Source organism: Lepeophtheirus salmonis, chromosome 12, assembly GCF_016086655.4.
Source record: "Lepeophtheirus salmonis chromosome 12, UVic_Lsal_1.4, whole genome shotgun sequence".
Lineage (NCBI taxonomy): Eukaryota > Metazoa > Arthropoda > Copepoda > Siphonostomatoida > Caligidae > Lepeophtheirus > Lepeophtheirus salmonis.
This window is the reverse complement of record NC_052142.2, coordinates 7203960-7220891: the sequence shown is the minus strand read 5'-3', so window position 1 is coordinate 7220891 and position 16932 is coordinate 7203960. Positions and strand designations below refer to the sequence as shown.

Here is a 16932-nt window from a genome sequence, read left to right as displayed (position 1 = left end):
TACTTATGGTATCACTGATAAAAATAATAAACATCTTCCTCTATCAAGAGCGTTATCCATTCCTGCCTTTATTATTCAATATTAATTTAATATTAGATACTAATAGTAAATAGAGAACTGAATAAAATACCTAAAATAACATCGCCTTCTGTCTGGATTTCTGGAAATGGAGGTCCAGGAATTTGGAAATACTTACCAGACGAGAAACAGATGGCTTGTCAGATTTGTTGATATAAATGTTCCTTTAGTCCTCCGTCTAGAATTAAACGCCCCTCATTATCCTCATCTCACATCAAGAGTATGGATATTTATATAAAAAATCAAGTTAATGATGAATACATCAAGTCAAATTTTAACTCTGATCTCACAAAGATGATTATTGCATGTAATATTCCCTTATCCATTGCTAATCATCCTACGTTAAAAAAATTTATTGAAAGTACCCCCATTGTAAAGAGTGAAGTTGAGAGAATTTTCAGCATGTTTAGAGTCATCCACACCAACTTACAATCAAAGGTATCAGTAAAAAGTATAAAATATTTACTAATTTCGAAATAGAACTCTGAATTTTGTACCCTCTAACAGTAAGTATTCATATATTTTTTTAATGTAATCATAAAATATGATTCTATTTCACCTAAACATATCAAGAATTATTATACACGACGCATTAAATGGCAAAAATAACAGCTTAAATGTGTTTAATCACGGGGGTAGTATCTTTAGATGGTTCGCAACTAGGTTGTCTGACACTAGTTTCTTCACTTAAAGACATGGGTATGATCATTAAGTTTTCCAATATTATATAATCAATAAATATTACTTTTTTATCACTTAATGATTAGCTATGGTTCATAATCTCCAAGAAATGGTGTTCAGAAAACTCATAAAAGGCAAAAACAACTGCTTAAATGGTCAAAACAACGGGGGTAGTTGCATTGGGTGTATTATTATAATGAACAATTCTGTGTATCCTTCATGATAATAGTATGTTATTATACAAGCATAAGTAACGGGTAAAAATCTTTATTGATGCTCTTAATAAGGAGTAATATCGCTGGACATTACTACATAATTAGCTTTTGCTCTCAATCTTTACGATGTCATGTTCGAAAACTACATTAAGTAAAGAATGGTTGTCTAAATTGTCTTATCTGTTATATTATTTTTATATCTAAGATAAGTAATTAAGGTTTGAAATTTGACTGCATGGATTAACTTTTCTTTTTTTAGATAAATATGAAATAAATGAAAGTAGGATTCTAAAAGCAGTTCGTACTAAAATTGGAAGAAGAGATGGATTTAATTCTCACATTTTCTTTTTATTAGTATATTTATTATCTAATTTTATGATTTTGAGATTTACTTTATTATTGATAATTATTTAGATTTCGTCCGTTTAGACATATCTATCATGTGCACAATTGTATATAGCAACTTCCACATGAAGAAAAAGGGGTGATGATATTTTTGATTAAACTGCACGTCTTGCTTGTGTTTTGTAACCTAAAGTTATTACATATTTAACTGAATTCTGATGTCATAACAAGAAAATATTATTTGGATCAATCTATTATTTGAATAATCTGTTTTTATAATTTATTGTTATTATTAGTTATATGATTCTAGTTGTTTGATTTTGTTTATTTACATAAATGTATGATGGTTTATTTTTTAGTACGTAGATTATATTTAATATAAGCCTTTTTTTTTAAACTTGGAACTTCAAATATATTTCAAAATACTCTATCGTTTCATTAGTGATTATTCTGAGAATATGGTTCATAATGAATTACAATTTTATGGAGTGCGACGTTTTCAAATCTACTGTAACGGATAAAAAACGCACTAAGTCAATTATATGGAGTATATCTTTATTAAACATTTTGCTTATAAATATAATAAAGCAGTCAGCTGATAATCACATCAGTATTTTAAACAATGATCTCATAAGTCTTTCTACTATTAACCTACTATTAACTTGCCTTGTCACAAATTTAGACCAAAGGGGTTCTGATCGTTTGAGAATCCAAAATATTTCGTTGGGCTAGAGAGTGTTATAAAAAAAAGGGATTTTCAAGTGGCTATAGAGATCGTAAGACGGTCTTTGAAGACTGAAACTTTAGAAACATAACTTTTTCATTAAAATACAATAGAAAATTGAATTAACAGATCACTCTATAAAATGGACACCCTATTAAGTACGCTAAAACAAAATTTACAAAAAGTTGACCTTTTTTGTGACCTTCTTGTGACCTTTTTGTGACTTTTTACCTTTTATATGACCTTTAAACCATACTTTATTAACTTAAAATGATATATAACTATTGACTGAAGCATAAAAAGGGCTTAACGATCACGACATTCAACAGTTTCTTCTTATTACTTTGAAAATAGATTAAAAAAACCGTAGGACTGAAAGGCCAATGTATCAGTCCTCAGGACCACTGAATGGTGAAAAAGATCGACTGATAAAAAAAAGATTGAAAGAGGTTAGGAAATAAGACTGATAAGGCGATTAGTCCTAGTACTGATCTAATACTAATATTCTGGCATCCGAAAAGAAGGGCTAAAATTGAATTTTATTTGAAAGCCCCCCCCCCCCAATTAAGAGATAATTATTAGTTGGCATGATTGACACATTAGGTTTAGTATCAGATGATTTTCCGCTTGTTTTTTTTTTTGGAAGGTTGCGTGGTGCACTAAAGGTAAGGACGTGAAAAGGGAGGTGTGAATTTTATTTAGGGAAGGAGAGAAGGGAGAGAGAAGAGAGGGGAGGAGAGGGGAGAGGTGGCTGTGTAGTGTGGACTGGAGTGCTGTGTGGACACTGGACTCAGCTACTCGAGTGCTGCAGAGGAAGGAGGAAGGAGCAAGTAGGAAGATTTATGCGAAATGGAAATGAGCGAGAAGTTATGCCTCAAGGAATTGGACGGTTGGATCGAGCAACTGATGGAATGCAAGCAGCTGGGAGAGAGCCACGTGAAGTCGTTGTGTGAGAAGGCCAAGGAGATCCTGACGAAAGAGTCGAACGTCCAAGAGGTGAAATGCCCAGTGACGGTTTGTGGAGACGTCCATGGACAATTTCATGACTTAATGGAACTGTTTCGGATTGGAGGGAAATCTCCAGATACGAACTATTTGTTTATGGGGGATTACGTGGATCGTGGTTATTATTCAGTGGAGACGGTGACTTTACTGGTAACTTTGAAAGTAGGTGTTGTGTGCTATGCGCGAGTAAGTGGAGCCTTGACTCACTTGTGTTTGCTCCTCAGGTTCGCTTTCGTGAGCGGATTACAATTCTCCGGGGGAACCACGAATCTCGTCAGATAACTCAAGTGTACGGTTTTTACGATGAATGTCTCCGGAAATACGGAAATGCCAACGTGTGGAAGTACTTTACTGTGAGCTCTTGTTCTCTCCTCTTTGCACCAACACATCTTCATTTTTATCACACCTTGCTTTTCAGGATTTATTTGATTTTCTACCTTTAACCGCTCTCGTGGATAGACAAATTTTCTGTCTTCATGGTGGATTAAGTCCAAGTATTGATACTTTAGATCATATTCGATCACTTGACAGATTTCAAGAAGTTCCCCATGAAGGACCAATGTGTGATTTGCTTTGGTCAGATCCGGATGATCGTTGTGGTTGGGGCATTTCACCTCGTGGTGCAGGATATACATTTGGGTTAGACATTTCGGAAACTTTTAATCATTCGAATGGCCTAACGCTTGTATCTCGTGCTCACCAATTAGTAATGGAAGGATACAATTGGTGTCATGACAGGTTAGTTTCTCATCATGTAGTTTCTAACTATACTGCTTCTTTTCTTTATAGGCATGTTGTCACAATTTTTTCTGCTCCAAATTATTGCTACCGTTGTGGAAATCAGGCTGCCATAATGGAATTAGATGATGCTCTTAAATATTCCTTGTAAGTTATTATTATTTTTCTCTTTTTTTGTGTGTATGTTTATATTATAGGAATTTAAGTTGGAACCCTCAAATAGTGATGTTATTGTTTCGTAGGTATTAATATATAAAAAACATTTTCTTTTCACATATACTTCAATCACACAAAGTCTTAAAAAGTATTTTCAGTTATATATCTTATTATAGTAATACTTGAAGCGTTGATCACGAATCTAAAATTAGTTTTTTCCGTATCAAATCAGGTTTTTATTTTTATCAATTTGAACCAACTCTAACATGAATATAGCGTTATTCTTTGTAAAATTGAATGCTAATTTCAGATTTATGCTCATATTTATTTTAGCGTTATCCAATTATGAGGAAATGCAAATTAAAGGCGAAAAACTACCTTTTAATGGTTTAGTTTGGAAAATAATATCTCTTCAATAGTTAATGCGCTTTAAAATCAAATGAGTTCATCCGATTGCATAAATAATTGGTATTTCATTTACAATATAGCTATAGTTCTAATATGCCTATTTCAGTATCATTCTTGATTTGATTTTAATTTTATTGATAAAAAAATTACTTGAAATTTATATGGTTATCCTGTTTCTCTTTATCATGGTTGTATTTCTTTACTTTCCTTTTAATTAATTATCACGGAATTAAAAAAAAGTCATACTTAACCTCGAATTACTTCTGCGTTAAAATCAAATTAATAATCAAAATAGCTAATAACATATTCGTAACAAACATATCAAGTACTACTTGTAAAACAATTTTTTTAAAGTAAATTTTTTGATTTGTTTATTCAAAGGTCAAGAAAATGACGAACAGCGCAACTGTTTTCGTTCTTTTATTGGATAAAGTAAAACCTATAATTTGACGACTATTAAAGAATGAGAATAACAGTTGAAAATATCACATTTAACCTAATTTGAAACGACATATTATTTTAACGCTTTTTTGGACGTTATAGACTTATAAAGTCAATCTGCACTTAAGTTGGGTTTTATTTAAATAGTATTAATACCTATGCAACAATAAAGCCACAAAATATGGCCCCTAGCGTTCAAATTAGAATGGAACCATAAATCTGAAAGAACCAATTTTGACCTAAATATGCGACTTTTTTTCAGTGCCAGTATCATACCAGAAATAAGATAAAATGTCAGATAGTGATTTTTATATGTACTCAAATAGAAGAGGTAAAAGAGTAGTAAAAAAACTTGGGAGAAAAAAAACGAGATAATCAGATAACCATAGATTAAAAACATGATATATATCTGATCCTGCCAGTGAACAGAGGTAACAGTTCCATTTCATCAAGCTCATGGGGGTCTTAATTAATGACTATGTCTCTCTTATAGTCTCATATTTCAAATTAACTATTAATTTTGGAGTAATTAAATTTAGTTAGGAGTGTTTTAGACTTGAGCATATTGGTTCGAAATCGTAACACTAATATATCGAGTAAAATATCCAATATGGTATCAATATTAGAAATTTTGAATTTTGCTCTTAATTTTTATATGACGCTATCAGACAAAAGGAAGGAATAAAAAAAACAAAAAATTATTTTTGTACCCAGGGAATGCTTCCATCCACTTTTTATTATCATTGGTTCAACTCTGTTTCTACCATTTTTATATAAAAAATATATAAGTGTAACAAAAGGAAAGAAAAGAAGATTAATCATGAAATAGAACATGAAATGCTTTAAACAAAAAAAAGTGTTCACACTTTCTCGTTGAGATGATTCTGTGCTTGTTCTGAAATTCTTAGAACCAAATTATTGCTTTTTAAGAAGGTTTGTAAGATCGAGTTGTTAAGTAGGAACCATATTCCTTCATTAAAATATCCAGTTGAAGTAAAAAGCCAGGCGCAATTTCAGTTGCTCCAAAGGTCCTCGGCATCCATCCATTTTGTTAATCATGATTGATTTTTTAATTAAAACTAATAATTTGTTTGGTATGGCCACCTTCCTGCCTCCTTCCATAGGTCCGAAAAGGAAAGTCCATGCCTTTTTCCTTAATGTTAATTTTGCAAGGTTCTTAAATACAAGATTCATTAAGTCTTTCGTCATTTTACACTCCATATAAATATGAAGTTGCGTGTCGATTTCACCTCATTTAAAAGAAAACAGCATTTCTTTCTTTGTTTTTCCAATAAAGTTATTGCATACAAGTAGGTAGAAATTACAAGCTCATTTAAACTGCATTGTATACATGCAGTTTAAATGAGCTTGTAATTTCTACCTATGTCTAATGCTTTTTAAAGTAAAAAAATATTTAAGATTTTTTCCTTTCAGTCTAAATAACTGACATGAGACAGTCTTATTATAGTAAACTCTTTTGAACTTTATAAATCTCTCAGCCCTTGCTACAGGTTTCGATAGGAAATACACTTATATGAACGAATTAACACAAATTTTATGACTTCTGTACTGCCTACGAAGAGGGCGACACAAGGTCTTATGTCATTATAATAGGTTTAAAAAATCCAAGATAATAACTATTCTTTACAAAGTCTTGACAAATTTGTCTAATACAGATATCACTCATTTTTTTAAATTGTCATCATACTAATATTACAAAACCGGAGTGTAAATCTGTACTTAATGACAATGAATTTGTCTCGCTAGTCTGCTTGATATATCACTGAAAAGCTACAAACAAATATGTAGATTAGATTTTCTTACACTTTGTATCCTTAAGCTTTGATTCTATTGGCAAAGAACCAATCAAATCGTGACTAACAAAACAAATGCTATCAAAGATACATCTTATTGGATCGGAAAATACTTTAATTGATATCATTGTTTTTTTTACCCATATCTAGAATGTATATATTTCAGTATTATGCCCTACTTAAAAATTGTATTTCACAAAAGATTAAATATATATATATATATATATAAAACTTAAATTTCTATAGAAAACTGGATACCAAGAAAAATAAATTTAAAAGCATGTGGATGGTGCACTTTATCAGAAGTAGATTCGAAAAAATTTCCATAAAAAATGTTTGTATTCACATAGTTTCAGGGAATGTTGTGAGCTAAGTTCAAAACAAGGAAACGAGTGGATTTGTTTCCTATTGCAACCATTGCTGTAGTAACTGCAAATTAGAAGATACCATCGAAAAAATTGACATAAATTTTTTTTAGCTGGTTACGAATAAATTATTTCGTTTTTAAAAATTTAGAATATATATATTTTATCATTACATTTGTATACTAATTAAAGAATAAAATCTGAGTTGAAAAAAATATTGAACTAAAATGTACTATCTAAAGATGATTCTAGAATGTCAACTGAAACACAGTTAGTTAAATTTAAAACATGTTTGCAATTCCAATAGGATTAGGGTTATTCATTTTAATTTATGGCTACTTCAGATGATTCAATGAGTGTGTTATGTTTGTTAAGGTGATAAAACAGGTTAACATATTATGGAACAATTTTAAGGCTGACGCCCCTTATTAATTTTATGTGTGAAAATATTTAATTCTCATTTTGTTTGTTTCAGTCTTCAATTTGATCCTGCACCACGTCGAGGAGAGCCTCATGTTACTCGACGGACACCCGATTATTTTTTGTAACAGATGAAAAAACGACATTAATAATTGTAATAACAATCTTTGTAATTAGTAAGTTAAAAATATATCTTATTCCTCACACGCAAACTCGGCGCAAGATTTTTATTCCAACCAAAAAGGCGGGATTTTAATCTACGTTTGTGAAAATGACACATATCATCTTTTAGCCATGAGATTTAAGGTGTCCTCTTATTATATCGAAGGTTTTCATAATCAAAATAAACTTGGGTCAGCTTCTTTTCAGTTAAAGTTTTAAACCAAGAAGCTAAAGAAGGAAAGACTACTGTTAATCCAAGAACTCCAAAGGCTTGTCAACATTGTTTATGATTATTTATTTCAAGGAAAAAGTATAGAGTAATTCATGGTGATTTGAATGGATCTTAACCACAAAGCATTTGGATATATGGATCCGGGGAGAACATTAATACGTTATCTTAATTTAGGCAGAGGAATGTAGTGGAAAAGTTTCTTAGTATTTATTTGGAGTAAGGTCATTACATAAAATCATCATTGTCCACCCTACAGTATAGCTCTGTGGGCTTAAGTATGATAGTTCATAGAATCTGTCCTTGAAGAAATATATATTGGGAGATCCTGGCAAATAAAATTCTGTCAGTCAAAAGGAATTAACTTTCAATGATTAAACTATGATATTTTATGATGGGACATATAAAATTGGGATGAGTGGGAATCTTTATAAAAAGTTATATTTTAGTACTATTTCGCGTATTCGTTTACAAAGCAGTCATTCTATCTATCTATATATATATATATATATATATATATTTCAGGCAAGCTATCCTTCTATAACGAAAATTTCTAAAATTTCCGGGTATAATTTAAAAGAAATGTATGAAGATAGATATCGAAATATGGTTAAAGGAGAGATAATAGTAATAAAGGACGACGTTTGAAGTTTAGGTTATATTATTTTATTTTTGTATTTTACATTTAATTTTCATGTGTGTTTATTTGATAGAGGTATAAAATTTTATTTAATATTACCGTACATGCATGTTCACACCGTGTGGGGCCAGCATGGAAGAGTAATATTTTGTGTTGAGTTATTTAAATTAGAAAATTATATTTATTACTAACTGGTATTCTTGGATTGTTCTAAAAAGACTGCAGTCCGGTCCTAGTAAAAAATTTCAGTCCTAAGACCGGTCCTTAACAGTCTTTTATGGAAACTAAAAAAGCTAAATATACGTAGTTACTAGTAACTACTTAAATAAGTCAATCACACCAACTGCTATTTATCTCTTTAATACTCGCACAAAATCATTAGTCCTATTGATATTAAAATCCTACATAGTATTTTTTGGCCCACAAACAGGCCGGACCTGAACCCATGCGATTTCTATCACTGAAGGAGGGTCGAGCATGACGCATGTGCCAAGTACGATTCATCAATGGAGATCCTAAAGAAGTCAGTTACCCGCACAATAGCAAAGCTGGATTTGCATGACGTCGCCCAGGACTGCCAAATCTTCCCGTGCTGTGTTATTAAATGTAGTTTTCAAATAATAAACAAATTATGGTTTTACCCTATCTAGTTTGTTCGTTATAAGCCTTTATATTTTTTTCAATTTATCTGTACCACCTTTTATGTATAATTGAGGTTAAGGTATATATGAAAATATGTGTTACAGACAAAGTTTTTTATTAATATTCCCTTAATTGGTAAGATGGAGTTGCATTGATTAAGTATAAGTTAACTTTGTAGTATTACATTTACTCAATTTGAACAGGAATCTTGTTTGAAATCCATATGCATTGTGTATATTTCCTTCTATGGGAAGGACCGGGCGCGAACTCAACGGATATTGAGTTCAAGTGAATAATTTCTCGTGAGCACGTTGTCAATTGAACTAACGATTCCAGATCACAATTGTACATGTGTAAAATTTTAAATTCGATAATTCACAGTTAGACCAATTGGCCAGCTCTCAAAATTGTTCGTAAATTTATCACATTGAACGCTCCAAAGATTACAGATAGATTTGTCATTTGGACTCACTTCAAAAACCCGAAATGCTTAACATTGACCACTGGAATATGCTATTTCAAGCTGCAAAAGCATGATTCCAGAAAAAATAACGATTCAATGTGGAAAAGCTCTGCGTAATAATAATGTCCATTGATATTATAATTGATAACGTAGAAGAACTAAGTAATTGACACTTCTTCCATTTGAACCTCTTTGTGTTAGTTTATTTTTCTTTTATCTAAATATATATTAAAATATAAAATAATTTTGCCATTTTTTCCTGACTCCCAAAAAATAGAAGGAGCTATTGCAGTAAAAGTGTACCGAAGGATATTAATACAAAAAAGGGGAATATATGTGTGCGAAATGAGTAAACACTTCTATGAACCCACCTTAATTCTAATTTTCTTACCTACAATATCACATTGAATTTTAAGGAGCAGAATACCTATTACATGCAGCAATTCATGATGCAAGAAAGATGTGACCCAAATTGAGACTCTTTTGATAGTTTCCTAAACTACAGCGAGGTTACAAAGATCGAAAAAATAAAAAATTACCTACTTAGTTTTATGAAACATATATATTCATAATCTTTCATTCTTAATTGTAACAAAGCTAACATGATAAAGATAAATGTTATGTGTTTTTCTTATTTGAAATTAGGAGTAAGGGATTGATTTGACTTTAAAAAATGTCCATAGTTCTTAATATAATAGATTATATATTATTTTATTTACTCTTATTGTAATCTCTGCGTTGTCTCTAGACATGGTGCAAGTGCTCGTTACTACTGTCGTTAATATTCAAAGTCAAATCAACCTAAATATTATTTTGTATGCATTCTCTGAGTAATGGGGCTAATTCTTTAGAATAATTATAATAAATATGCCAAACATCACTCTGATGACCTATTCTACCCTATTCGCTATGGTATCCCAAGGCATATAAAGTAGAAGAAAAACTCTTGAAAATCTGACATGCATATGTTAATATTTTATCTCACCACCACAAATATATAAAAAAACATTCTCTAGGACAAGGATTTCAGGGGTTGACTAGACCTTAAAGTTAATTCCATGACTTGAGCGTAGGGTAGACCCGTAAGTTCTAATTTAAATAAAAAAACCAGAAAAAGTATTTTGCATAAGTGCCTTTGATGCACTTCAGTTTTAGTATAAATAAATAAGATTGTGAGTGTCAAAATTTGGTATGCTTAGCTCAAATAATCTTTAAGTAATTGAATAAAACGTGTTGCAACTTTTTCCGGTATCCCTTTACTAGTAAAAAGTAGTAATGTTGAGTTATTATATTTTATTTAAGCATGATCAGGGGTGGTTCCTGATATGAGCAATGTAGCCTATCCCCTAGAGCTACATTCGTTGAGGGGTAGCATAAGTACATGAAGAAAAAATTTGCTAAATTTTGGTACTGGTTTTGTGTTTGTGCTGCACATTTCTTTTGGTTTCTTTATTTCTCATTTACACGTCAAGTCAACGTTATTTTCAAAAAGAAAAAATTGTTAACTCCTACTAATTTAATGTTTTTTTTACATTAAAAAGACAAAAAATCGGAATTTACTATTTTTAAGAAAAATCGATAAGATCTAGATCCACAAATAACGAAGTACATTAGATATCACGTATTTTAAATCGTTTCAGCTGGAATGTATTTCCCCAGGCTTTTAAGCGTTCCACTATTTTGCCGTTCCATTAAAATATATATATATATATATCGTTTAGCTTTCATCTTTCATCCATTATTTTTGTTCTGTTCCGCGTTCCAATCATAGGGTAGTACCAGGCTTGTTCAATATACATAAATATACTAGCGTACTCTTTAAATGAAGTTGTTCAGTTCTTGAGTCATAAATAAGTCGGTAATGGGTAACATTGTATAATTTTTTTTCGTATAAGGACATTTTGTATAACAACAATTTCGCGTATAAATAGAAATATCCTGTCTTGGCACTTGGCGATACTCGAAAACACCCCCATTATTTGGGATAGAATGGAATGATTGTGATGGGGTCTTTGTAGTTACTTAAGTATCAGTGGTACCCGAAAACACCCCCCAACATTCGGGTTACAAAATGGCAATTCATTAAGTCCATGCCTGTTTCCTCATAAATTTATACGAAAATGTGTTATACAAAGTTACCGTACACCAAATAATCGGATACTCCAAATGAGATTGCTAAATTAGATGGAACGTAGATAAATAAGAACACTTTCATGTATGTCATTAAAAAAATAATTAAACTTAAGTTCAAAACACTAATAACAGGCTACAATTAACAATGTTTTATTTTCACAGAAGTAGAATACCTATGTCTGTTGTGATTTATATTGATTTCCTCTTAATCTCATAGGTAAATATGGATTAATTAAGTCATAATTACTTATAAAAATCTATTATAACTTATAACCAACTCTTAATAGTGTCAGACATTGTAATAAAATTGTATATTTGTAGCACGTAAACCCAAAAGGAAAATATAATAATTTTTCTAAAAATTGAACACGGAATACATTTTCCAACAAAATATAGTTCAATTCAATTAACAAACGATTCTGATTTATCCTTTGGGGGCACTACAAATTGTACTTAAAGTAACCAAAATTCATCTCCACATTTATTAAATTAGGAAATTATTAAAAATATTGGGGCCAAATTAATTGAAATAGATAAAACGGAGGTTTTAAAAACCAGTTAACTAGAGTATCTCAATTCATCCCATAAATTTGAATGCAAAGTCTTTAAGTGACCATAATATCTCTTTAAAATATCGCCGTCATTTAATAAATAGTATGTATGCGCCTATGAAATGAGACTTTTCACTATTGGTTCCTAGGTGTCGCCTGTTAGACATTATAAACTGGTTCAAAAATCTAAATGCTTATTTTGACATGTGTTAACAATACTTAATTCATTGTTTGTATATTTTCATTCAACAAGGCACTTTTTTCGCTCGTAAAAAATTCTAATTTTGTGCCTACAAACTACGATGTACGGACATTATTGATTTTCTGTTACCAATGGAAGAAAAACGCTTCTCAGGACCATAAAATACTTGTGGAAGCTTACGGTGGACATTCTTTAAGCAGAGCAAACTGCTTCAGGTGCTTCGACAAATTCCAAAGTGGTAATTTTGACGTGAGAAATTAAGAGCGGAAAGAAGGCAATGCTGTGTGTATTCTGGGACCAGTGTGGTGTCCTATGATGTCACCTTCTACAACCCGGTCAAACCGTTAATGGTGATCGCTACAGACAATAACTGTGCGATTCGAACTATGCTATACGACAAAAACGTCCAAAATATGAAGCCAGTCAACACAAAGTAATTTTCCTTGATGAAACGCACCACCGCATCGTTCAATCTTTATGTTACATTTTTTCAAATATTGTTGATTAATTTGTTTGTTTTATCCTCTATATTAACAATCAAAGCCTATCTGTATGAATTTATGTGATCTGTACAGTCATTTTTGATCTAACCAACAACAATTTAGCCATTAATGAAATCTTCGAGGCTTTTTGCATGTAGCATCGACCGTACACATTATATTACAAAATAAAAAAGTATATTATATGAACTAAAAACTAATAAATGTGACAAAAGATGAGGTTTAGCAAAACTCAGCTAGGTAGCCCTCTACAGACTAAAGTACTTCCTGGCTTCATAACGAATCTTTTTTTTTTCTCAAGCTGTTATTATTATTTCATTCATGAGGAGGTAACATCTAAGAAACTACGTGTGAGGATGCTCAATAAAATCGGAGAGGATACCTGATGATTTGCTGGCGACCTATCTTTCTACATTATTAAAGTACGGTTTGTCTGTTCGTCGATCCCTTATAACGCTGGGCAATGCTGGGTACTACCGCTATTGTACTAACATGTTAAAAATATAATTTTAGATTGAATAGTTCAGTTCTTAGACATCGACATTGAAAATTAATTATCTAACACTGTTGTTATTCTAAAATTCCTAGAGATTACCGAAAATAAGAAGAAGGACTTTTGTCAAATTCACTATTCTTGGTAGGGGTTTATCTGATCATAAATATGTTCTACTACTAATAGAGTCTCATAAAATGTTGGGCAGAGGAGCTATCATGAAAACAGCAATAACAATGTTTCACATTAACGAAAAAGAAAGTTGTTGACGGAATTATACTCTAGTATAAGTGATAAGGAAGAAAAGGATGACATTCGTTCCATTGCGTACACATTAGTGTCAATGCTATCATCACAAGTGAGTGTCGAACAATTGTTCTCTACAATGAAATTCATTTTTAGTACCAGAGGACATCAATGAAGGAGAATCTATAAAATGCAATTCTTTTCTTTAGAGAAAACTGGGATATGTAAATACTTATTAATTGTTTTTTTCTAATATATGATTTTTAAATATACATAATCGAAAGGAAAAGGGTTAGTTTTGAAGTTTTTTTATATTCCATTTTCATGAAAATCAAAGCTATTTTCTTTAGGTTTTTATTGATCATATTCTTTTGATGTGGACCACTTTGGAGAATATTAAAGTGTTTTTTTATCTTTTTGTGGTAGTGTTCAACAAGATTGATAAACATATATCTATTCAACTGTGTAACTTAAAAGATTCAGGACTCTGACTTGAAATTCCCGTTAGACAAGGGACTCAGTCTCGAAGCTCAAGTCGTATTCAGCCTTGAAGTTTGATTAATAATCGATGGTCGGTCTTAAAGTTCAAGTCAGACTCAGGACTCCGACTCGTCCGGAAATTTAATCGAGTCCATAGCCCTGGTTTTGACGCATCAATTTCTCGAGATTGTATTTGGTTGTGAATTATTTCGACATAAGAAATAATCTAATGAAAAACCTCCAACCAAAACCTAAAATTCTTATCATTCAGGGTGTGCAAAATACCTGTCGCTTCTGCTATCGTTGTATTTGCATACAAATTGATATAATGATCAAATTCCATTGATGATTACCTTACATTTGTTAGTTGAAATACAAATATTTTGTCGGTTTTTCCTTCATGTTCTAGTTCGGTTATCGTGTTTTTCTAGTATAATTAGGCGTGTTTCTTGCTTAAATCTACTGTTTTATTGTTTTTTTTCGAGTTTTTGTATAATAGTATTATCATATTTTTTTCTCTCTTATTTCTTCACATTCTGCTCGAACAAGGCTATTACTCTCCAGGATTACGTCTTCATCAGTCTTATTCACTGTTTCCTCTGTAAATATAGTATAATATTATTTAAAAAATATATATAAGTTGTAACGAAAAGCAACAAGAAAGAAATACTTATGTGCCAATCTATCAGAACAAATTATGAAATGTTAAAAAGGACCCAAATAAGATGTATGATCAATAAGGTCGGCTATAAATTTCTTAGGCTCAAAAAATTTGTGCATAGTGGGTGCCATGCAAGCTCACAATCGATCAAATGCAATAACATTTTCATGATTCCAAACAATTTTTAGGGAAATTCAATTGTAATAAATATGATTTTTTTTTTAGATCATATGTGACCATGGATCAAACATTGAAGAGCCCAATCAACAATCAGCCAAGTTGACTGCACGCGATTAATCGAATCCAAAGCGGGAAAAGACACAAAATTTGCTAGTAAGGTTATTGCATCAGAACTTAGGGATGCACATTGTATATTACTCATTAATTATTTTGAAAAAGGCTAGACTATCCACAGTATCATTCCATGTCAAATCTACCAAAGCATGTAACCAACCTTCTCAGATTTGAATGATTTTTGGCACACAAGCTCAAATATATGAGTAAATTAAGTGTGCCAAGTTTCATAATATAATTTTTAGTCGTTCTTGAAATACAGATACTCGTGCAAGTCCCTTTTTGGACCAAAATTTTAAGCGTCGCATTATTGTCTTTATCAGACACTACTTTTTCTTGTACATTTTTTTATTTAAAAGAGGCAACCTCTTGAAATCCACTACTTGACTATTTAGTTTTAGGATTCCAAATATGAAGTCAAGAGTAGAATATTTAAATGTATTGTCATCTCAATTTTGATTTTTTTTTAAATCTGAAAATCATAGGTTAGTCCTTTAATCAAGGATTATAATAAATTTTCCCACTGTTATAAAAATGAAACTTTGGTAGCATGTTCTATATATGTAGGAGTATCGTCGTGCTAAATATCTCGTTTGCGTTTTTACCATGACATAAATCTTAGGACAGGTGTTTCAAAGTTAAGTAACTTTTCTCCTGAGTTGAAAAATTACCCGGGCATTACTCTAGATTTTTGGAACATACGAGAATCTAATTGATAATTCATACAACAAAGCAATTCTCTCATAATACTCATCTGGTAAATTTTGGAAAACTAGAGGGACAAGTCCATCTGTTCCAGCCTTTTAAAACTTTTAAACGATTTAAAAACATCCCGAATCATAGACAGTTATATATTCGTTCAATTTGCGTTCATGTTTTGAAGCAATATATTCAGACTCCCTTCTTCATATTTTTCATCTGACCCATGTATAATTGAGTCACCGAAATGCCCTCTCACTAAATCATTTAAGCCATCCATTGCCGAAATTCCCCCATCTTTATTACTTAACATCCCCATGCTCGGTCCATAATGACCATTTTGTCGCTTTGTTGCAGTTGATATTGCTGTGTAAGAATCCAACTCCTCTATATCTCTCCATCCAATGCCTTTGTCTCTAAAGTACGATTACCCTCCTATATTCTGTTTTACATTTGTAATAGTCAACTTTATCGTTACTCCATTGGGTTTTTCTTACTCTTCGCTCAGCTCTCTTAGTTTCCTTTCTCAATCTTGTCAGTTTTTCTGTCCACCAAGGTGTAACTCGTTCATATTTTTTTGGACGATGTGGTGCCAATTCATTTAGAGCTTCGACGAGGGAACTCGTTATTTTGGTAGCTAGAAGTTATATTACTGTCACATGTATTTTGTTTTCCAATGTAACCTTTTTCATTGGACGCAGTTTCTTATTATACTCTTGCTATTTGATTGACCTTAGATTCCTTCATAATATGGACTCTGTTCCAATTTCTAGTTTAAACATTAAATATTTATGGTTAGACATTGATTGTTTTTCGGAAAGACTCCACAAAGAGACGTTGGGAAGCATGTAGTCGTTGACAAAGGTTACGTCTATAATTAAGGAATCTTTTCCTTTTCATAACTTTCCTCCCCCACAGGTTCTTCATCCATTTGAGAGTTATCTTCTTCAATCCTCTTAACAAGTTTTTCCCTGGTCGATTTTATCTTTTTGCAGCTTTAGACCCAAAAACTCATCAACCTTATTAGTGAGTTTTATGGATCCTTCTTCGCCTGTGGAGGTATCAATCCCCTTTTTTATGTATTTAGCCAAGCACCGAAAATTGTATCAAAGATAAATTAATAAAAAACGGGAGCGAACTTGGTTAC

General features: G+C 31.6%; 1 protein-coding gene across 3 annotated transcripts; it reads left to right on the top strand.

The window, feature by feature from the left end:
* The first annotated feature begins 2752 nt into the window (after nt 1-2752).
* Nucleotides 2753-15379, top strand: mts (protein phosphatase 2 catalytic subunit mts). 3 transcript variants are annotated; one of them, XM_040721912.2, is made up of 5 exons: nt 2753-3210; nt 3273-3401; nt 3467-3786; nt 3838-3933; nt 7446-7602. In XM_040721912.2, exons 1-5 carry the CDS (start codon nt 2893-2895, stop codon nt 7516-7518), a joined length of 936 nt encoding a protein of 311 aa, XP_040577846.1. In that variant the 5' UTR covers nt 2753-2892; the 3' UTR covers nt 7519-7602. The 3 variants fall into 3 exon arrangements, with proteins under 3 accessions (XP_040577846.1, XP_071748058.1, XP_071748057.1); XM_071891957.1 differs by lacking the exon at nt 7446-7602 and adding an exon at nt 15018-15379 and having other exon boundaries at nt 2766-3210; XM_071891956.1 differs by lacking the exon at nt 7446-7602 and adding an exon at nt 6852-7185 and having other exon boundaries at nt 2766-3210.
* Nucleotides 15380-16932: the final 1553 nt, after the last annotated feature.